At 38.6% G+C, this 24,422-nt stretch overlaps 1 protein-coding gene and 1 long non-coding RNA gene across 3 annotated transcripts in view; one reads left to right on the top strand and one right to left on the bottom strand.

Annotated features, from left to right (window-relative positions):
• LOC125700968 (uncharacterized) overlaps positions 1-24,422 on the bottom strand; it is a 192,548-nt gene that overhangs the window by 110,988 nt on the left and 57,138 nt on the right. The window lies entirely within an intron of this gene.
• The window catches only part of SHISA9 (shisa family member 9), a 160,980-nt gene that overhangs the window by 135,806 nt on the left and 752 nt on the right, over positions 1-24,422 (top strand). The window contains exon 3 of the mRNA XM_048962346.1: positions 7,772-7,927. Coding sequence (XP_048818303.1) covers positions 7,772-7,927 — 156 coding nt within the window. The remainder of the gene's footprint in view (positions 1-7,771; positions 7,928-24,422) is intronic.

Genomic DNA, 24,422 nt, shown 5'->3' with positions numbered 1-24,422 from the left:
TTTCCCTTAAAACTCTCGCATATATTTGGATAAAACAAAATTATTTAAATAGGAAATAATTTGAATCTAGCAATTACTGAAATAGCACCACAAACACTATTATAAAGCAGCCAGATGTTTAACTATTATTCTATGAGGGTTGCTCCAAAAGTAATGCCTCCTATTTTGTGATGTTAGCCCCTGATGTCAGAAGCAGCTGCTGTGGGATGGCAGCAGAGGCTGAACCTTCCCACAAAAGGGAACACCACAGTATTTTGTTCCTGAATTGGGGAGCACGCTGTCTTCCATCTACAGAGACTTGTTTTATTTGCCTTTACTCTTAGGACTACCATCAGGTATGCTGAGGAGACCTTGACCTTTTTGACAGTGACCACTTAAAGCCCCCATTCCCCACCTGACTTTCATTAAACCCAAAACAAGAAGAAGGAAGATCAGATATTATGCTATTTATATATATATGCTGGTTAAACCAGTCTCATGTCACAGTACTCCAGTGCCAATTGGCAATGCCTACAAACTCAGACAATCACGTGCTTTAGCATGAAATTAATTGCAGAGAGCATGGAGAAAAGGGTGACTGGGGCTTGGACTCAATGATTTCTAGAGGTCCCTTCCACCCCTACAACTCTGTGATTCTGTGAACACTCCATGACATGTTGTTGCTGTCTGGTCCACTGCGCAGGTAGGCTGTGGAGTCCCCATCAGAGGCATTTTAAAAATGGAATTCCTCAGAGGAATATTAGATAAAAACAATAGTCTTTTGAAGAGTTAGTCATTTTTATTTCCTATAATGCTACGCAACAGGATAACATGCATCCCACTCAGTAATCGGTAAATTTTGGTCCTCATCGATCTAAAAGGTAACCAGTTACAGCTATTTCTCTAAAACAGGCCTTCAGAGTGCACTCTGTGAGTTTTTATTTGCTTAACAGTGACTAACAAAATAAAAATGGCACCAACATTAATAAGACTTGCACATGGGCATCAGGGAAGAAGATATAACAGGATACTGCAGCTTGACGGCTGCACAGTGATGCATTTTTATCTCCAGAGAGACTCAAAGACTGAACTAAATTATTATTATTATTATAAGGAAAAAGCACACTCTTCTCCGCTTCTGGGTCTGATATGTAAGGACAATATATGTCACTGGGATAAATTCAGGTGAGATGCAGACTTCAGTTTCTCAAACCCCACCTTTGCTGGATTATCAGATACTGAAATTAACCCAGAGTGCTGAGCAGCTTCCTCAAATATTCACTTCATCTCCACCTTTAACTCTTCAATTACTTTTGCCAATGAACAATGTGAAACACCTGCATGCAATTTGCTACCTACAAGCTATAGTGCTTGGGGATCAGTAAGCTACTGCTTACACATAAATAACAAATATGTAATAGACAGTAGCATGTTTGTTTTTAATTTAATTTGTTTTTAATTTTTGCCTAATCCTCCTCTTCTAAACTGTTAATACATTAGGACAGCCAATGAACAATCTAGCGGAGTGCCTCAACTAAGGGAATTTTTAGTATATTCAGCTACATGAGAAGTTAGACTTACTGGTGGTCCACCATCATTACGGTAAGAGAACGCAACAAACATTTAGAAAAACATTTAGAAGAAATACCAAATATTACAATGTCATCTTTCTTCAATAAAAATATGCTTATTGTTGAAAGAAAAGTAATTTAAATTAAAGTGATAAACTAGCAAAGTAAAGGAGCTGAGCTGGTTGGTACATCTCAGCAGACTTTACGAGAAGGTACTGTTTCATTTGCAGAACAACTGATACCTCACGGGAAAGTGTTAGGAACATTTTTTCTAGGCAAAAAAAAAAAAAAAAAAAAAAAAAAAAAAAAAAAAAAAAACCACCAAAAAACTGCTCTGTAAGTCAAATTTGCTTAATTTATTTTTTCTTAATTTGCATGGCTAAGGATATTTGCAGTGCTTAAAGTGTTGGTAACTGGCGGGTTTAATCAATTTTGCAACTCTGCTACTTGAGGCAAAAGAAGATGAAGAAAATTAGAAACGTGGGTGGGAGAAAGAACACAGCACTACTCCTCATCCTCCCACAGCTTGAGCATTAGAAATTGATATGAAAGCATGGCCCTGGTATCTCACGAGTTCATCTGCTTATTGCTTTCTTAAAGTTTATAATCCTCTGCTTGTGATGGGTTGCTCTAGAATAATATTAAAATGTCACAAATCCTATCAGATGACTGTAAGTCTCAGGTTGTGAGTAACTGAAGGGAAAGCACACCTTTACAGGATACAAAAATAATCTTCATAAAAAGAGACAGGGTGTCACATAATAAAGGTCTACATGGAAAACCAATCTCAGAATGCAGTGCTTTTGCAATGCAAGAGCTCAGAAAAAGAGTGTGAGTGCCACGGTACAGCACTGAGGACGAGAGAAATGAAAAACAGGGGAATGAGGCTTCCAGCCAGTGATATCTCCCACTCTCCCACTCTCTTTGGATGGAAATAAAACTGCCAACCAATTTCACAGAACTCTGTCCCTACACACTTGGAGTCTGACCAGAAACCAGGAGCCCAAACCTGAAACATAATAAAGTCCCCATCTCCTAAATCAATGTGTTCACAGAAAACGTGGCACCATCACTGGGATGATTTGGTTGCCAGTTCTTGGATTAACTGATACACAGAGATGCAGTTGTCTCTTTTCCCATTTGTAACCTGCCACTGGCATGACATTTTTATATACATAAATAATTCCACAGATTTAAACATTAAGTGGCACCAGCACATTCAGTAGAAAAGGGGACCTTTCATAGGGACATTATGTATGCTGGACTTAGGTCCCTCGCTGGACTCAGACTGCCACAGCCCTTCTGAATTTCTTTCATGTTTCAACTACTCCAAAATTTGCTATTCAAAGAAAAATATCAAACAGTTACGTAGGTAAAAGTCTGAAGGAAGTACACAGAAAAAATAAAGAGATGGGGACCTGTACTGTAAAATCAGTGCTATCCTCATTTGCACTGAAGATAAAACCACTGAAAATTAAAAGCCCATCTGTTTTCAAGTGTGTGTTGATAGCATTGCCTGCATCTGACAGCAGTACAGCACTGCACCAGAAGGAAATGGCAGTTTTGCCACTTATAAGCGAGGCAAGTGTATTGTTCAAGTGACAACAGCACTCTGAGCGCGGGGCTTGCCAAAATGTCTCTGCAGCTTACCTCTCCTGGCAGGAGAAAGTCTGCCTCTAAGTTACAGACAGAGGGCAGAACACTGTGGATTTTGTAACCTGGCTCCTTGACCTTCTTTCCTGTGTCTGAACGAGCAAGAGATAAAGGACTAGCTAAAGAGCTAAGAGACATTATGCCATCCCATCTCTTGCCAGTTTTCAACTTGAATCAATAGGCCTCTCTGGGGTCAGTCAGCACACAAACCTGCTGACTCACAAATGCTTGCAGCAGGGGTTACCCTTCACTTCTTTATGCTACACGCTGTCAGCACAGTCCATAACACCATTTTCATAAGGAGTTTAACACCTTTTTGAATCTGACAGTTGTAAATGAAGATGTACCTGGGCTCAGCATTTTTCTATTTCAGTGAAAAATACTCTTATCTTCAGAAATCTGCTGGGGATATCCATGTGTGTAACAGTATGCAACCTCTACCACAGGACACAGCAAAAGACCAAAGACTCTAACCATGTAGGAAATGAGTAACAAACATCACCAGACATCAGGAAGCCGTGCGACATTCAATGGCACACAGGAGAATAAAGAGCATAACAAGTAGCATGGGGCTACTCCTACAATTGCTAGATAGGACACACAAAGGCAAAAGACAGTATGGTTGATGACAGGCATTTACACTGTAGACTGTCACTTCTATTAAACAGAAACATTTTTTTGCTGAATGAAATGCCATCCTACTCATCTCAGATCTTTTATGTGATGGTGATTAGACAGGGAAGTTGCCTGTGTTAGAAGAATGTTCTTACGATAAAGTGCAGAGACAGGAAACTGGCTAACATAAAATGCCACAAAAAGTATATGTTGCCTCAGAACTATCATGCTTAGAAAAAATATGACTATTCACATGACTTGTGCATCACTGATCAGAAAAAAAAGAGCCTGTGTACTATAAGGGACAGAGACAGGGATGACTTGCTGATACAATTATATGCACAGAAACACAACTGTATGTGAAAAACTGAAGGTAGAATTTCATCTCAAAAGCTTCACTGCAAGGCAAGCTTGCAAAGACTGTCGATGAAGAAAGACTTGAAAGGAGCAAAAATATTTACTTTAGAAAAAGAGGAATAATGGAAAAGCAGGAAAAAAAAAGTATATAAGGTAATGAATGGTACAGAAGCTGGATTTGGAGGATCTCTTCTTGCTAAAAGACAAAATCAGTCAAATTGAAAGGCAAAGAAATCAGGACTTGATGATTGCAACAGTTTTCGACCTGAACTTCTACCTGACTGCAAAACCTTTTGCTGTAGATTGTAGCTAATTTACCAAGAGCTGAAATACCGTCTTATGACTATGTGGAGAACTGGATCATGAAGATTTACAGCAGTTAAGAAAAAGTGAATTTTAGAAGAATTTGACAGGAGCATTGTTTTGGGCCGTAGTTTGTACTGCTGTATTTGGGTATTACCTGCACTGCTGCTTTTGGAAGGGATAAACACGCACCTCCCAGAGACTATTACCCTGGGGGCTCGTGCACCTTCTGTCAGACATCTGATACTTGACAGAGAGTGGCTACTGAACTGAACAGGTCAGAAATAATATATAATATATCTACATTTCCACAAACAGTGCATTATCTAATGGTACACAGCCTGACTTTGAGATATCATCTATTGCAGAGCATACCTTTTACTGCTCCTGCATTTATGATCTGGACATGAATAAAAACATCCTTTAAATATACAGCTAATGTTAAATCTGAAGGAAGAAGTAAATAATCTAAAGAAAAAGGCAATGAAAATAGTAAGTCAAGAGCTATGAAGAGAGAGGATAAATACAAATTGTTCAGCTATAAGAAAATGCACACACACACAAAAAGGATATGTCAGTGTTTCTGCCCTGGGACAGATAAGGGATGCAAAAGTAAGTACTGAGGTACTGAGCTTCACCCCAGCAGAAGAATCTGTTCCATTAATAGTCTTATTATCCAGAAAGGAGTCGGCTTCACAAGTGCACATTTAGAGACACAGTTGAGATTTTAAAATCCCACAGCTTTGATAATATCTGGGATTCAGCAGCAAACAGCACCCACACTTTTAATCGGTGAGGCTTTTGCGATTGAGTGTTGACCAATATGAATGCAATGCTGGATGAGCTGGTTTTTACAATGAAGTACAATACACTCAAGAGCAAACAGAAAAATACACATGTTGATACAATGCAGTTTTTGAGAGGATGGGGGCAGGTTTTTCCTGGTAATCTCTAATTGCTCAGGTCTACCCTGTTTTCACAACTTATTTTCAGTGTGAGGTAGTTCAGGGCATGTATTTTTGTCTTGAGTATCTGCAAATCTTCAGCTATTGTAATATTTTGCTTTGAGTTCTCCTTTTTTTTTTTCCACCTTGTGTGAGGGGTAGATTGTGTTTCTGCAGTGGAAATTTCCAGTATTTCTGTATGTAGTGTAGGATAAGTTGTTTTTCACAAAGTCAGCAGTTGAACAGAGACTGGGGTGTTTTGACCTGCACAGAATTGGCACAGGCTTTAGGTAAGGTAATTAGGTAGGGTAGGGGAGAGCCTAGCATACGACAGAACAATTTTTGGAAACACTGTCCTTCTGTTACCATAAAAAGTACAGAACATACCTAGAAACAATAGGTTGGCAGCGGACGTTGTAGGAAATGTAACGTAGCAACAGCGTAGGGAAGATTGTGAGCCAGAGACACTCAACCAATGAGTGGCAGGAGGACCCAGTGGCTGTGTTGGACCCAGGCTATAATGGAATGGATTTCACTGATTAGGTGAGCAATTCTCCCTTTCAGTAGGGGGTGTGCTACCATTACTGCAGTAATGAATAAGCTGCTCTCCACAGAGATCTTTGCCTGATTAGAAATTTTTGATCTTGAGAGCGTTTCTTACACTTATGATCAGTGAAGACTGAAAACATGTATGATTCAGATTTAAGCAGGTAAATATAGCAAGCTACTAAGACTTTAGGCCCTGGGAATCAAGCCCAACGAGAATCTCTCATAAATAGGAATCTTTCTTCAATATGTTCACTGTGCCGTGGTTTGGCCTTTTGCTCAATTTACTTTAGGTACTCAATCGAATGAGTTATTTGATGTGTGCTTTTTACATGGAGACTTCATCTCATGTAAGCAGCTGGATGCAAATGAGTGACAACATGTAGTCAGTGCAGCAGTGAAAGCACGACTGTCATTAATTTGATTGAAATTCTTAATTTAGAAGAGTACTGGGCTTTTAATCAGAACAGAAGTCAAAGACGATCTGGAAATGAAAGACATTTTCTGGCTTTCTCTTAAAGCTCAAAAAGAACAAAATCCCAGAAAAATGAATCCTAGTAAAAATGCCCCACAACAACCTAATGCAGTTTCCCCAGCACATTTCTGGGATAACTCTCTTCATTACCTTTAGAAAGGTGACTGAAAAGAAGTGATAAGAGACAGAAGACAGAAAAGCAATCCTGGTTAACTACACCTTATTTACACTACTTTCCCAAATCCTCCACAGTTGCAAGTCACTTTGGCAGTGAGAGCAGAAATCCTGGTGCACACAATTCTTTTATCATAATGAAATCATGATTTTTCAACAGACTGAACAGTAAGACCTCCCTCAAGGCAACTTCATGGTAGTGTTATCTGCAAAGTGCTCATTTAGATCTACTCAGAACAAAATGGGCGAATGTAGTGGTTAAAGGCTGCCACTCTCCTTACGTTAAAGGTAATGCCTCCATCTTTCAAGTTGCCATTACAGCCATGCCATCACTATTCCTCAAAACCAGAGAGCCATCTGAAGGACAGCTGGTCTGGACAGAGTCGTCAGCTGTATTACGTGTCCAAGCTGAGTTCTCAATTATAAAGGAACTACCACAGAATGGACTGAGCAATGACTGAGCAACAGTTGAGCAATGACTATCGGGCAAGTGATGGCATGAAGCAGTAACTGGCTTCTGGTTTTAGGTATGACTGCTACAGAAAAGTTACCTTTATATGAAACTGTGATACCTACTGCCAAGGAAAAGGGGAAAACATAAGGATGTAGAGTGAGCTTTGAAGAATTTCCCTAACAACAGTCATGAGCCAGAATTGCACATTCAGCACTGTAACCGTATCTACAGCACAGAACATAATGCTGTGCAAATAACCAAGATCATCCAGGTATTAAAAGCAGTACAACCATGTATACACAGCAGCCTGCTGGAGTCAATTGAAAGTACCTTGGCTATTTAACTGCACAGAGGAATACTACTGCCCAGTATTAAAGCAGGAATAAATCAGACATTTTGGTTTATACGCTGAAGTTGTAATGTTTGTTTTAGTGTTCAATTGTTTTGAAAACTTTGTAGTTCAAAAATCTTCTTTATACAAAAGTTAGCATGTACTACTACCATCATTCATCACCTTTAGTCATGATATGTGGTCTGAACCACAGATTCGCTGTACCCTAACTTCCACTTTGTAGTAAGTAGTGTTTTCTTGCATTGAATCTCACAACATAACCTGTTTAATGTATAGTGGACAACAATGTTAGAATCTTATGACTGATCTTTTTTTTTTAATGCTTATGTATTTGCTTTATTAATACAGATCCACCACAGATGAATAATGTTATGCCAACATCCCCCCTCCTTCCTCAGATGGCACATCAACACTCATATCCCAGCTTGGGACAGATCACAAACCCATATGAGCAACAGCCCCCAGGCAAAGAGCTTAACAAGTACGCCTCCCTAAAGGCAGTCGGTAAGTCAGTAACATCATGCATGACTTCTGCTATCCCACAGCATGCTGCATTTTCTGCTGTCAGCTGACATTCTGCTTCAGTTAAAAATGAACTCTTGCTCTTTTTGACTGCTTCATTACAGAATTTGTCCATTTTCATATCACGTTAGTTGGAAATGTATAAAAAATGAACAGGGGATCTACAGTTAGAAAATTGTATATAAGAATTGGTGATCATATGCATATGCCTAAATATTCATAAAAAAACATGACATACCTTCACTATTTTCAGTAAGTTTCACCTACACTGTATGGTGTTCAGCTCCAGTTCTATCTGCCCTCAACATGCCTATGTGCACACTTCAGTAGGTATTTTCCGCATCTATCAGTACAAATAAGAACAGTATCAGATATGTTGCAGATTTAAGACACCTGCTGAGTACTTGGTAGAGGAGACAAACTTGAATGCTTCAGAAGTAATAGCTTTCACACATTTTTTGCAGAATGTGCATTCACAGATCACCAGATGAACAGGCCTTACAATGCCCAATGATTAGTGTATCACAAGGGTCTTAACAAAGATCCTAGTGTTGGCTTTTCTTCTGCTACTGGTTAATGTTATACAGTATTATTTAATAGAATGAGGAAATGACTTCAAATAAACAGTTATGGAAAGAGGACAACGGTTGATAAACACAGCAACATAACTTTCACCTTAAAAGCATAAATTCCTTGTACTTTTCAGGAGCTGTAAATACTGGCTGCACATCATGCAATTACAGAAAGCCTTTCTCAACTTACATGTTGAGACTCTGATGGACCACAATTAATGAGGAACTTCTCAGACTTAGCTAGTCAAGCTTTTGATTCCAGTGAATTTTCACAGGAAATATAAAAAGTCACTGCATTGTTATCCACACTTATCAGCAGAAAACACTAGAGATGTTTGAACTTATACATTCAGAACTCTTCTCTGGCCTTACACAACCAGTTGGAGACTCTCAGTGTTTAACTGCTTCCAGACTTTCAAGGCCAGATTCACCTCATGAGCACCTCTCAAGATCACAAAGCAGTTTTCCCAAGGTCCCAGCCAACCTAGGGCCTGGGATCATGCAGACACCAAGCTGGCCACACCACACATGGCAGAATTCATTCCGGCTTTATAAGACCTCTGAGAGAAAACAGTAACTGGCCCACATCAGTCTCACCATGCAAATATAACCTGATCACAACTCAACTTTTCAACAAGTGAACACAGACTAAGTTCACCGCAGCCTGGTATTCGTGTCAGAGGGCCATGACATTTTTCACATAATGCCATTTAGAGTCAGATTTACTGAATCACGTAGTAGGTTAATAAGCCCATAAATTTACACTTATAGATAGCAGCTAGAGGGTACATTCAGTTGCCACAACAGAAATTTATTAATAAAGGATACGTTCTGTATCTCTTCTTGCATTTGAGGAAAACCACATTCATTTAAGTGCCTCTCAATCTGCACAATCCCATTGTTCAGTTGTAGTCCAGCATGCTTAATTCTCTTCTTTAAGGAGGAGGTGGGTGGCAGCAGAAGCGTTCCTATAAGCTTCTAGCAAGTGGAGTTGTATTATATTAAAATCACAATATTAATATATAATGTGGCCACAACTAGTAAGAAGTTTAGATAACTTTAGATAAGTTTAGATAAGTTTCAGCTTAGATAACTGAAAAAGTGATGTTTTACCAGAGGCAGCATTAAATTAACTTCCACATAGTTGCTGTCTTCTGAACTACAGGTGTCCTGAAAATTTGGCTATAAAATTTTTGAAGTGAGCCACTTATGAAAATTTTTGAAGTGAGCCACTCCTATGAAAATTCAGATCATGGAAGTAACACGTCAGAGTACTCTTGGTTCTGGATCCCATTCAGGATCAGCATTAAACTCAGTATCTAAAGCTGAAATGTTCCTGAAAACAAGAGACAGCAGTGCCACTGGTATTAATTTACATCGTGTTACTGAAGGAGAATAACCAATACCTTGGAGGTCAGGCCAAGTTGACTCCTAAGAAGCTATTTATAAGTTACATCCTATACTCCAAGTCTTACAGCTTAGCAGAGTGCAACACAGTGTGTGCATTGCAGAGTGGTTGATTCAGCACAACAGGGGAAAAGAGAGCTGAAAAGGTCAATATGGATGCTTTTTATTCAAGAAGTAAAATGCTTTTATGTGAGCCACTTTAAACTACACACCCAAATCCTTACACTCTCAATATAAGAGAGTATCTTCCTCAATTCGAAGTTATGAATTTACTTGTTGCAGCTTCCAGAATTCCTTAAGTACTGACCGGCAACCACTGGCCAAATTTACCTTTTCCTCTTAGCATCTGCTACCATTTACATCTCTGAATAACAGATGGACATTCTATACTTATTCTATATTCTCAGATGAGTGCTTTAAGAGCAACGAGGGAATAGTGAGCTAAGATTTATTCGTTGATTTCCTCACTGCAGCAGAATTTCTCACTCCTTCTACCTTAACACATACATCACCAGGGAGCAATTAGCAGAAGGCAGAGAGCCCTTGTAAATGAGACGCAGCAACATGCATTTCCCAAAAGAACAGATAAGAGACCCATCTCCTTGCATCCTTAGCCTACCTCTGATTTGCTCTTGCACTCTGTTAATCCATGAGCTGTCCATTTTTTCAGCTAGAGAATTGTTTTTCACTTGTGCTCAATTTCTCCCATAAGGGAATATCAGAGATTTTATCTGAGGGAAAAGGGTTATCAACCTCTTACTTAAGCCTTAATCTTACTTAAGATTAGACCATCAGAAGTGGTCACTGTTTGGATATTTCAATATTTTGGTCACCTGAGATGACTTGATCCTGGTTTCCTTCAGTGCTTTGCAGTATTTGACTATTTGTGTTAAAACTGACAAAAGTGTTCACTTCTGCACAAATTATTCTTATTTCCAATTCATTAACCATGCTTTTACTCTATGCTTAAATGGTTATTGTTCACTTAAGCAATCCTGACATGCCTAATGCTACAAGTGGATGGAGATCCTGTATATAAACAGCCCTATGAAATTCAAACCCCAGGGCATACAACATTAGCTCATCACAAATTCATATAGACCTCATTTGGATATTCATTCCAAAAGCATGTACAGTTCAACCTCAAGCTCCATTCTGCTAAACTGTAAGAGCTGGAATCCACCTGGTAGCTTAATAAGAGTTTCTGAGATCTCAGACCAGCCTCAATATCCCATGGTATTAATCATACCTGTTCAGTCACACAGCCAGGCTCACTAACAGTTAATTTTCTTTCCCAAGTTTCACAGAGCACAAAGTGATCCAATTGTTTTACAGTCTCTAGCAAAAATAATACCCTAAATCCAACATTTTAAGCTGCACAGGACTGGAAGAAAATATCACTTAGTTGCTGGAGTGATGCATGTAAAAATTGAGAAAATAAATATTTCTGTAACTTATTATGACTTTTTATTTCTTTTATAAACTTCCTTTTTCCTCTCTCTTACCCACATATGCAAACACAAACATCTGAGGAACTGACAGGGCATGACTTAATAGGAGATGATCAGTTTAATTTTTTGCCAAAGGAAATGCAATGGACAGAATTCCTACCTGAAATTCTAACTGATAAAACTGTCAGTGATGCTGGGAGCTGTAGTCTCCTGTGGAATTAAATCAGATGTAACTGATTTAATACAGTGAAACTGAAGGAGAATATAATTAGGAGCAGTCTCATCATCACATATCAGAGCATACAGCTCACAGCATTTTTTGAAACTCCACAGTTCTCTGATCCCAAAGGGAAATTAGATAGTGCCCTAGCTCTGCTTGCAGCTGCAAAACTCTGACGTGAGATTCTGCAAGTCTGATACTGAAAGAGTAAATATGTACTGTTTAGGTCACTGCTACCATTGTAGATAGTATTGCAGCTACTAGTACAAGCCAACAGCTCCCTCAAAAAGCTGAAGAACATGGAAAATTGTCCAGTCTGTTTGCTCTTTACATCTACACATACAAAGGAAATCATTGTAAGTTTAAATTTAAGGTGCTGTCCTTAAACCATCCTCCTATCTAGAGGGAAATATGGCGATTCCTTCTAAAGCTTCCAATCTTCAGTGTCTACCAAAATGACTGTAACTATGTGCAGATACAGGATATCTTAAGAGAACAGGCATGACTTCACAGCTGCCCCTGAGAAGCTGATAGTGGTCTCACTAGAAGAGATTCTGTATAGGTTGTTCTGCTGTTTTAGGGGCCTTTACAGAAAGACAGGGAGAGCTGGAAAGAAACACCACAACTGGAAAAATGACAAAACACAACAGGGAATTGTATACAGATTCACAGAATCTGATGCAGATGATTTTTAGAAAAAGTAGAGTTACAGAATGGTAGGATAAAGTATGTTTGTGTAACTTTACTTTCCCTATTACCAAACACATTGTTTCACTGACAGGTGAATACTCATGTTCCTTTGGAAGGCTTAAAAAGGAATTGCTTTCATTTTGGAAATAGATCTTCAGCTACTAATACTGTACAAAAATGGCTTAAAAAATCTGAGACATGGAAGCAGCTCTCTGGATTTAACACCTCTAAAACAGAGAAGTACAGATCAACGCATCATTTGTCATATCTAGAGGGTTAATGAGTTATTTTTGGTGTCATACACAATGCTAGACTAAACAATCTGCTTGATTCCGCACCAGAGCTATCTCAAGGAAGTATGACATGAAAGTCTGATATCTATCCTCTATCATTACTCACTCAACCAAGTGCAACTAGAAAATTGGAAGCTTTTGGGTATTTCTATGCTAAGGAAGTCTTCCATACTTTAATCCTTGCTTCTCCTTAAAAAGCAGCACCAAATAGCAAGTCTCACTTCACTGCCTCTCTGCTAGCACTGTTTGCTCACCCTTCCATTTCCTGTGAAGGGTGAGTGTCAATGAAGAACGAGTTACTCCACCAGTGGCTTTCTGCTGACATCCTCCCAAACTTCATATACAGACTGCCATGTACAAGCTTTTTCTTGCTTCTACTAAATGATTCATTTTTCTTTCTCTTACTGGCTTCTGATAATCATAGGCACTCTGACATAATGTTAAAAAACAAACAAACAATGAAACAACAAAAACCAGTACGAACCATACTTGGGGATTCTTGATCAAAGTATTCCCCTATTTCCTATGAGCACATTCATTCTTACTTCCAGTGAGATAGCCATCTTTTAATGAAAATAAGTATGTTGTTTAAGCAAGCCCTCAGTAACTTGAGCAAGTTCAACCGCACTGACGACATACTTTCCCATAGTTTCCCCTATAGAAATAACGTTTTACCATAAAATCTACCAGGCCTGGGGAATTCTGCTGTAAGTAATCAGACATGAAAACAGCCATAGCCCATGCCCTCCTTTTACAAGTAAACAGAGCTGTCAAAAGGTAACCCTTGAGGGATAAACTGGTCTTAGCAGAAGCAGCACCTCTGCTGCTGAGAGCAAACTGCAAGCAGAACATTTAGAAGAAGCAGTTTCAAAACTAAAAAAAAAGATGCTTTAAACATTTTCATTTCTGTTGTCTCTTTTTTTTTTTTTTTTTTTTTTTTTTTTTTGAGACTTCAGCAATAAACTGAGTTTGAGAAAACAGAAACAAGATCTGTCATTCTCTTCTATTTAGTTCTGGCTTCTCTTTCTGGCTGGACTTATGCCTATTGAACTTTTTTGTTTTGTATGAGTTTGATCCACTGCTCTATTTTATGGGGGAGAAAAGAAGATTTATTAGGATATATTTTATGTCCAAATGTCAAATTTAAATCTATGTCTTCAACTTGAAGCAAATCTTGTTCTTGAAGGAGGTACTTTTTCCACCCATGTGGAAGAAACACACAGTGTTCCACACAGTGGAGAAAGTCTTTTCTTTTTCTTGTTACCAGCATATATTCTGAAACACTGGGTGTTAAACCCTCACCAATAAAGTCATAAAAACTCAGATTACAGACACCACTCTACAATCTGCTTGTAGTTACGTATCAGGGAGAATTCAAACTCCTTCAATAAAAAATAGCTTGGTTTGCTGGAAACTAGTTGAATTTTAAAATCCCTATTATGTGAGAATTGACCAATTTGAAACAAACAAAAAACCCCACTATTTTTCTCATACCTACTTTTTATGACATATATAAGTACTGTGAGGACAGCTGACCTACTCAACAACGTTAGTCACTTAGCTTTTGTAATGTCTTTTGCTAGTTTCCAAGTCTTACGCGAACACTGCAATCTTTAGAGTCAACAGTGTAAAAATAATCAACTTTATTTACATCTACTGCGATCACTGATGGCCGCAGGAAGGAAATGAGTAAACCTAAATCAACCTGGCTTATTCAGATCTATTTCCATGAAATTTTTTTACATGTTATAAGAGGACATGAGTGAAGTGAAACCTTACACTCAGGCTATATCATTACATGAAAGTGAACCAATAAAAATCAGAGCTCAGGTCAAGCAAAGATGAAGTCTACGAATGTTAAGCAATTTCAATTACAATCCTTCTTAAACATCCTTCTCAATAATTGTTTTGCTTTGCTGTATAAACATACAGATATGGGAGCATTCTTGTCATTCTGCAACACAAACCTATTATTACAGTGATTAGCTAAGAGTAGAGGTTGATCACAAGGAAAACCAAACCAGTACTTGCAGATAAACTGCACTACTGTGGGATGCCAGCTGTCATCCAGATTTAATCTGCTGTGTGACTTCTGCAGTTCCAGTCCCAAAGTGCACACACCAGTTATGCTGGCTGTTCTCAGCACTCCCATAATGCCAGATGTGCAAAACCCAGGTCATTTAAAATACCGTCTTTGCAATGCGCGTTTCAAACACTTGTTCACAAAATGTCACTCAGATGCTGGTTCCCAGTTGCCAAATGATCAGAACTCTACTTTTACTGCTGATCCAAACCCACACACAGATGGTTTTTCAAACAATTATCAGGGACTCACAGAATCTGTCACAAGTTCATCACTATTTTTTCAAATACCTGAAGCACATAGAAGGTGTTCTACGCTCAGTGCATGGCAGTCGGATGTAAATGATCTCAGAGAGTCAATATTAGCTGAATTCTGGGAAAAATCTTGAAGAGAATTTTCTTTAATTAAATTAAAAGCTTGCCTATCTAGAGGCTCTTTAGAGCCACTCTTAATTTTTTTTTTATTCTTAATTATTCTTACTGAATAGTCTTTCATGCTGACATTGTTCAAATAGGCTATAATCTTCACAAAGTTATGACTGCTACCTTTACAGTATTTTTGACAAGAACATCTGTACAGATTTGGCTTGGTAACTACAAGCAGATACGAGGATTACTCGGTTGCAAACTAAGTTTAAATACAGAATTATTATTATTACTATTCATTCCAACTAAATTCAAGAACTCAAGCAAGAGAAAATTCAACAGTCTTCTGCTTTCTACATGGATATATGTCAATGGCAGTCATGTAATGTTCTTCAGAATTACACATGAATACCAGCTGAGACTAGTAAGGCAACTGACAGAAATGAAGTTTTTATTAAAAATGAAATATAAATAGCACCAGTTATCTGTCTGCTATTTTGGTTCTGGATAGAATGTTCTAAAGACAGTAAATGAGTTTAATAAAGAAATCACACAGATAAAAGCCATGGAGATCACTGCTTTACTCCTACACATTCACATGGTAATAACAAAGGGCTGGAGGCAGAGGAGGAGGAAGCACAGTAAAATGTTTTGTAATGTGCACAGTTCATTTCTCCAGAAGTCCTCACCCTGCCACCTTATTTGAAGAAGGACAAGAGGAGGAGAAGAGAAGCTGAAAACAAGAATAATCTCTCTGCTCTATTAACTATGGTACTACAGCGTGAATAAAGAACCTCAGATATCAGTCTGTCACATCCTAAAAATAAAATTACAGAATCACAGAATCACAGAATTGTAGGGGTTGGAAGGGACCTCCAGAGATCATTGAGTCCAACCCCCCTGCCAAAGCAGTTCCCTACAGCAGGTCGCACAGGTCGGCATCCAGGCAGGTCTTGAACATCTCCAGAGAAGGAGACTCCACCACCTCCCTGGGCAGCCTGTTCCAGTGCTCCGTCACCCTCACTGTAAAGAAGTTCTTGCGCATGTTTGTGCACAACTTCCTATGCTGCAGTTTCCAGCCGTTTCCCCTTGTCCTGTCTCCACTCACCACTGAAAAGAGTCCGGCCTCGCCATTCTGCCACCCACACCTTAGATATTTATAGACCTGGATCAGGTCTCCTCTCAGTCTTCTTTTCTCAAGGCTGAACAGACCCAGTTCACTCAGCCTTTCCTCATAGGAGAAATTAAAATTAAGTGCAATTGGTAATTTTTATATTGAAAATTTTGCAAAACTGTCTAGGCTCTATAAGGTGCTTTCTCTGCAAGGGACCCATTGCAGCGCAGGAGATCAAACTGCAGTGCTGCTTCTCTTTTCCAAAGTGACAACTGCTTGTAAATCCTGGCAAAAAAGGTACAGGTAGGAGCTGAGCACTCTGAAGCCTTGTGTGTGTGCACTATTAAATGCTCAGGGAAGAGAGCTTCATTACTGATTTTTTTTTGACTGTCAGCCACAAATGTTTTTACCCTACATGAAGACAACTGAGGTTCTGCTCAGAACAGGCATTAGTTCTGCTTTGCCTTTGGGTTTGCCCAAGCTGTGTGAAAAGCTTCTGAAACCCTAGTCTAGCTAGGGTTCAATGCAATTGCTAGTGAACCCTATTTCTTTTCAGTTTTCAGTTTGACACACATCTCTGCTTTGACAAAAAATTCTGAACACCACTGGCAATTATTCACTGGGCTTTCGTAATAAAGGAAGGAGAGAAGAAAGGGAGGAGGAAAAACAGAAATGAATGTGTGCAAGTGCAGCTATGGAATTACTTCACAGTTTTTTACTACTGCTTAATATTCCACACCTGAAAAGAGTTCCTTCTAGCAAAAATAATAAAAAAGATTACATTTTCTACTGAAACAACTTATGCCATGTCTATTTTTTTTAACTGACTTCAATCCAGAACGATTGCTGAAAACTCTTTAAAATTTATGTTAATAAAATTAAAGTAACTCTGGCAAAAAAAAAAATAGTTATTACATTACTGGGTGTTTTTCACTTAACCACTGCAATTCAGAGAGCCTGCAAACCTCACCCTGTAGTTAGAAATAATGGTGTAAATCCAGTATGCTGCCAACTAAAAGACAGAAAAACGTAGTTCTAGTTCAGCACCAAACCCACATATTAATTGCGTACTCTGAGACCCAAAGAGGGTTTTTGTGCCCTTATGCAGCTTTCTGCATCACAACTAAGAATATGTGTAGCTAATTCAGACTCCTGATAAAGAGTTATAATCAGAAGCATACTAAAAAGAAATAAAAATGAAATTCAGTGCACAGAAGAACTGCTAACACTGATGAGAAGAAATTAGACGCCTGCTAAGAACACCTATTACAAATAAATGTGGTCAGGAATACAACAGCTCTTTCTGTCAATATTAAAAAAGATAAATTGACACCTTAGAGAAAAACAAACATGCATTTTCACACTGCAGAGCACTGTGAATCGCTCTGTGATGTGACCCATATAACACACAGCCCGCAGTCTCCAGGAACTCCCACTTGCTTTGCAGTCCACTCCCAGGAGCAAGGCTGCATGAGGACTGCCTCAATTCCTGCATTGCAAGAGCACAGCCTGCTCCTGCATGACTGCCTTGTCTTTCTGTAAATGCACAACAAAGCAGAGCTCCTGCAACAGTTAGGCAGCCCTGCCCTTAAACAAACAGAAGATCCTCACCAGTCACGAGCAATTTCATAGTACTGTTGCTGTATAAAGGCACTGCTACAAACTTTTGACATAATCAAACTTTTCCTAATTGATTTGCGAGAGAGGCATTAAAAGTTACTCAGTAAAAAGGCAAGCAAGATGATTGAAGAAGTGGAAGAAGCGTTTTAAACAAATCTCCTGAGCGTTAACCTCTGACTTTGGACAGCATTTTTAGAAAGCATCCCAAAGTCTCCTTTACGATAATCAGTTTATGCTGCAGTCATGCTTTATTCAGAAGTTAAGCATGACAGCAAGACTCCTCAGATAGTTCCTATTTCAAAAGGCAAATACTCTGACCACATGTAAGGTTTCCAGTAAAACTCTGATGGACAAACATGCCTAAATGAGATAAAATGAAATTAATAGTCCACAGTAGAACTTTTCATATTTATGTGTTACTGCAGATGCTATAAAAGAACATGAGCTTAGTGGCCTTTAGGAAAAAATAATGAAAACTCAGATTTACAGTTGCAGATCACTGGCTCATATTTTCAAAGTAAAACTGAGAGATACACAATTCTCTTAGGCTTCATTTACAACCTTGTCCACTGGTTTAAGCATAGAACTGGCAGTCGTATTTCTTCTCAAGTTTATAATTCACTGCATGATACTGAGAATGCAACTTAACATTTTGGTGCTTGAATTCAAATGCTAAATGACTACAGGTTATGTGTAGCGTGGTCTTCGTCTGTGTGCATGCAACAGATTTCTGGTTTCCTGAAGACATCTACAATTGTAGCATAAATTTAACATGATGCAACCATCTTTTCTTTCCAAGTTGACTCAATCTATTAATTCCAGTAAATCAAAAAGGTTTTGTTTTTCTTAAACTGATTAGATGCAAGTATTCTGCATTACACTGGTTTCTACATTAGGTAAAATGTGTGTGCAAGTACCTGAAATATTTTGATCAAAAGCAAAACATGGCATCACTGCAGCACTCTGAACTGAACTACAAATACCTCAATTCAAGCCACGTATACAAAGTCCAATTGGAAAAGTTGTTTTACAGGTCGAGAGAGTAACCTGCTTAATCTTACACAGTTAATAAATGTTTGCAAGAATAAAAAATAAAAATAGACTCAGCAGTGCAGTGCTGCTTGGCACGTAGTCAGAAGACAGGGGTTTCTGCTCATGCACATGAGCTATTCTTACATTCCAGGGAAAAGGAACTCTGTACATGAGGTTCCACACACGATGCCTGGTGCCTGAGGAGTCAATTGAATTCTGCCTCAGCATTCCAGCCAGGCAGCAGCCTTTGCTGCCTGCAGTGGATAAAGAGAACACTGCTGAGACTGGAGGCTCTATTTACCAAGTCTAATTATATTCCTATTCTAAACCATTCCAAATGCATTTCAAAACCCAGAAATATTCTGGCCTCTTCACCCTTCAGAAACTGTCATAAAAGTTACTGATAGAAGAAATTTTGGGTCTAAATATTTATGTTTCGTGTCTCATATAATGAAAATCGAATTTTATTTCACTGGGAAAACAAATGCAGCCTTGTGTCTGGAGATGGACAAGCTCATTTCAAACAGCATCTGCAGAAGAAAAGGTTGCATTGCTAAGTCTTTTTGTGCTTGGCCTCTCCAGGTCACTATAAGAAACAAGCAAATAGATAAGGTGGCAAAGGGAACAAAAAGAGGAATATTACAGAGCTACAAAAAGCAGGTTCTACCAAAACTGTAGTTAATTTAATGTTAGTTCTAGGCATTTTAGTTAGTTCTATGTATTTTCCTCCACCTCTATCACTGTTAGGGAATAAAAATAAAGAGAAATAATCCACAGATATAAAATATTATCATTGTCCTCAGGACTTTCTAAATAAAGCCAAACCAGGGTTAGATATTCTGAGGGAAAGAAAGGAAAATACCAGGACAGAAATCAATGCATTGCAGCCTACAGGGCTACTTCTGTGTTCTCAGAGCTTGATAGAAAAACAGGGAGGGAAAGACACAAAAATTATTTCAAATGACTTTTGCCTTTTCTTAGAATTCAGCTGCATTTAAAATTGTTCCATCTTATATACAGCCACTGCAGTGCCCATGGAAGGAGAACAGCTTGTGACCAGCCATGGCATAGCTGTCTTCTTTCCTCTTGGCCACAATGAGACACACAGATCTTCCATATCGTTATGATAAGAACATTATTATGTCTCCCTGCAACATCTTTACTGTCAGTCCCACTGAACACTCTCATTCAAAAAGGATGCTGTTAATTGATTTACTTGGTGGAATACACTTTTCAATTAATGAATTAGATCAAACTCATACCTGAGTACAGTTCATATGAACTAGTCTGTTCCCTCACCAAAGAAACAAACTTCAGCTAACACAGAAAAGCCGCTTCTTTGATTTTCACATGAAGCTCTGCAAAAACTCTCACAAAGAGTTGTTTCATAGCACAGAACCTCTGAACATGTTGTTTTTTTAATGCCAGCTTAGAAAAGAAATGAAGAAGCGAACACACATTCAGACAGGATCAACAACACCAACAGCAAAGGCAGCGTGCTAGTATTTCCCTGGGCAAAATTCTCATGTCTTCCAACAAGAATTCACTATTTTTTTGTCTTTCATTGAGTTTTCAGTTTCATTCTTTAGAGAGAAGAAAGTAACGTTCCAATCGCTTCAGGTCACTACACTAAAAGCTAAGCAAAGTCATGGCTGTAGAAGCACTGTCTTATTATAAACTGTTAAATATTACATACAGATAGCTTTTACTGTTGCACATCTACAAATACGCAGTTAGTGTATTTTAGCTGTTAAATGCTGTAACACTGTAGTCATTTCATTGCTGTCATCTGCTTGCTTTAATTACCTCCAGCACTATATTTGAAATAGTTTCTCCCTAATACACTCTTGTGTTTCACAAAGCAGTCCTTAAAATATGGTCAGATAGCAAACAACTCTGTGAAACCTATGCTGAGAAACAGAGATCTGTCTGTGTTTTCTGGCTGACTGCAAGCTCTCACTGGAACTTCTTTTTTTCTCCTTGATGTCTTTAGAGCTTCTCTGAGGGCTCAACTCTTCGCAGACTCCCCTCTCTCACTTCAGAGCTTCCTTCCCATACTTAGGTGCACACTTTCAAAAAAGCTATAGGACATAACTGTCTTTCAGGATTCTACAACACCCCCTACGATAGGTGTAAAGATGTGGTCCAAGGATTCTGAGATCAACAAAGGTGACAGATGAGGAAAAGAGTAATTTAAATACTGTTTCAGAATTACCTAAAACATCCTTATTTAGCTTTACTTTCCACAAAGAAGTGCTTGTAATTGCAATGTTTTACAAGAAAGAGAAAGCATCACACTAATGCACGTTTCACATCGTGAGTGCTTACAGGGCCACCTCCACGAGTAATTAACATGGGATGCAGTGTAACATTACACAGCTCTAGGGCCACCTCTTAGCACAGATAATGTACACTCAAATAAACACACTGAGAAATCCTGGCCCTATCACAGCAACAACATTTTCATCCGTGTCATTTAGAGAATAAGCAACTCACTGGTTTATATACTTCCATTACATAATCATGGATTACAGAGAAATATGTGGAACGTCCAAGATTCGTTATGGCTGGTCATCAGAGAAAGAACAAAGCTTGATTCTTCTTGGCAAATTTAGGCAGAACAGTGAAACTTGAATTTAAAAATTACCATCAAAAACCCACTCCTTTTTGGTCTCATTTGTGATAGGCTAAATTCACAGAAATTTTCATAGGCATTCCCAAGACTTCCCTACCACAAGCAGGTCAGTAGCCATCTCCTTTCTAAACCAAAATGAATGCAAACACTAAGGCAGAAGTCTGCATCTGCAGGGTCCCAACCTGAGAAATAACATCAATACTGCAATACTCAAGATCATGCTGAAACAGAGAGCCGTAGCCATTTCCTTTTGGACATCACCGCATTTACATTAGAGTCAGCCACGGTGTGACGCCCCCTGCAGATGACAGAGCCATCGTTGTCCTGCTGTCACAAGTCAGCGCCATTTCGCTATCCAGCAAGGAGCAGCCCAGCTCCTGCTAGCACGGTCCTCACCCAGATTTACATCCTGAAGAAGCTGTGCTTTTGGCAGAAGAGAATTTAAGATGTATCAGTTTAGAAAGACGAAGGAAGAGAAAGCATCTCTTTAGCCTAATAGGGCACTCAGCTGGGAGGAAGGAGTCCTGCTCCTGATCCTCATGCTGCTTCTATATTTTCTTGGTTATTCATTTTCTGCACAGCAGGAACAAAAGGCACAGCTCTCCCCCATTCCAAGCACATCCTTTAAAACGCATTTTGGGTTGGAAAACTTCCACATTCCAATTTTTTTTTTTTTCCAAGATGAACACTTATAACAGTGACCAAAGTTGTGGTTGTGTTACCTTAAGGGAGTAAAAACCCTACAGAAATACTGAAACAGAACATTTGTATAATCAGCTGCCAGGACTGGAGAGATGGAACACTAAGGATAATGCTCAGAATTAGAATCCTTATTTTACCATTGTTCATTTGGCAATTTTGCAATTCTAATTCTTTATTCCTATGGCAAACATGACAGTGATATCTTTAAATCCTATTTTCATGATTTATCTACAGAAGCCAATGCAAAAGGCACTTCTGTGGTGGCCTTTCATCTGAAAACTCCTTATACTCTGAAAATAGCAATTAATCTTCCCAACACTTAACTACGTCTTCCAGAGCATTAACAGCTTATTTTACAGGTGGTGAAGCCAAGGCAGAGGAGCACTGAGTCAAATACTCAAAGTGACATAATAAACCTATCCTGGTACTGCAAAATGTCTCTGCATGGTTGAAGTCCACATAATATTTCTTGGAGATGGTTAAGAAGAAAAACGAACCTCTTGAGATTCACAGTTGAGTTGTCATCAGAATACTATATGTTTTTCTTGATACAACACTTGCTACATACATATGCTCAATATTACAAATCTGAATTTTTCCTGGTTTGAAAATTAGGTTTAACAATGTCTGTACCTGCATTAGCACCAGGTTACGTTGGGGCACAACATAGCAGTATTGTAAAACTTGTAATTCCAGTATGCAAAAATCAGAACTTTTTCAAGTCTTGTCAAGGCGCTTCTGCACAATTAACAACTTGGTGTCAGCAATGCTTTTTTTTCTTAATTGCTGCAATCTAATTTTGCTGCATGTGCCCATGTGTAAGTGTGCATGTCCATGCTGAAAGTGTGCATGTCCATGCTGAAGTAAATAGGCCAAAGTATGAGATAAAAAGCCCAGCATTCAGTAGTAGCATTTAATTCCCAGGCATACATACAAAATTCTCGGGCCTTGAAAGCATTGTGTGATCAGGACAGGCACAAGCAGCAGCTCTCCCATGCTATGACTGCCATATAACATGCATCAGGACTGTCTTCCTCCTGAACAGAACCATTATTCACCTTGTAATCGACCACTGTTTATGTCACACAAATTGCTGCAGCGTAACTAAGATGATAAAAGCACAAACATGAAATTTTACTTTCTAGTTACATGACATTAGATTAGTTTTTAATTTTTCCACGCAAATTAAACAAATTTTAATATGAAACAGACAAATATATCTATATTAGGTGGTGGGCATAATTAACTAGGCTGAATTTAAGTTACATAAGCTAGTGTGACTTTTCACATGCAGAAAAGGTCTAAGTCATAGGGTATAGAAAGCTGCACCCCTACCCTGCTGCCTTTATGTGCCTTTGATGTAAACATTCACACAAATAAGCAGTTGTGTGGATAATCACGGTGCATTTCTTGCAACTATTTTTCTGGATAAATGCTTGACAGCAGAAACATTAATGGGAAGTCAGTAATATAAAGTGTGTTTCCTTCCTGTTTTTATTCAACTGATCCATAATACATTTTGTAGCATTCAAAGAATTTTAACCACTTAAATACGACAACCCAAAATCAGAACCGGAAAAAATTCCTTGCAATCACACATCTTGTACTGAAATTAGACTAAACGATTATCCATGTTCTGTGATTTGTTTAAAATAGCAGACACCTGTATGCTTTTTCTGTAGAAAAGCATCCATTCACCAATTAAAAAAGAGACAGATGAAGATAGGTAAAGCATGCAAAGCCTAATTTTAGAGCACAGACAAGAGCAATTTCAGTTCATCTAGGAGGAAACATCTCTTTAATGACAAAATTAAGGATTTAAGATCAAAGCCAGTCATATAGTCATTACACAAAAAAAATGTAATCAGGTGATAAACTGCAACTGCTGCTGGTAATATTCCTTCCCCCTGAGATATAAGAACAAGGAGGATATAGAACTAAAGTCTGATCTTGAAGATTAATTCAGCGATCATGGGAATTTCACCACCTTGTATTAGGATTCAGACCAGAGCTGGAGAAACATAATTTTTAGTGCCAGAGAAGCCTCCTAGCAATACTCAGGAGAGAGAAAAAGAGGGGTAATATACAAAACCAAGCGCAGGGAATTAAAATTCTTCTCATTATGAAGGCAAGTGCTGAGCTGTATAGACAGAAATGTACAAAACAGAGAACCTTCAAGGCAAACGAAGGGAGCTAGCTGTGGTGCAGCAAAAGTCATGTCTCAGCTGACAATATCATATACCCAAAGCACAACACTGATGACTAACACACCACTGTTAGTTCATCTATGTGT

Source organism: Lagopus muta, chromosome 15 (genome assembly GCF_023343835.1).
Source record: "Lagopus muta isolate bLagMut1 chromosome 15, bLagMut1 primary, whole genome shotgun sequence".
NCBI classification, from domain to species: domain Eukaryota; kingdom Metazoa; phylum Chordata; class Aves; order Galliformes; family Phasianidae; genus Lagopus; species Lagopus muta.
Note: the sequence above shows the minus strand (reverse complement) of the source record. Positions and strands in the feature narration are given on the sequence as shown.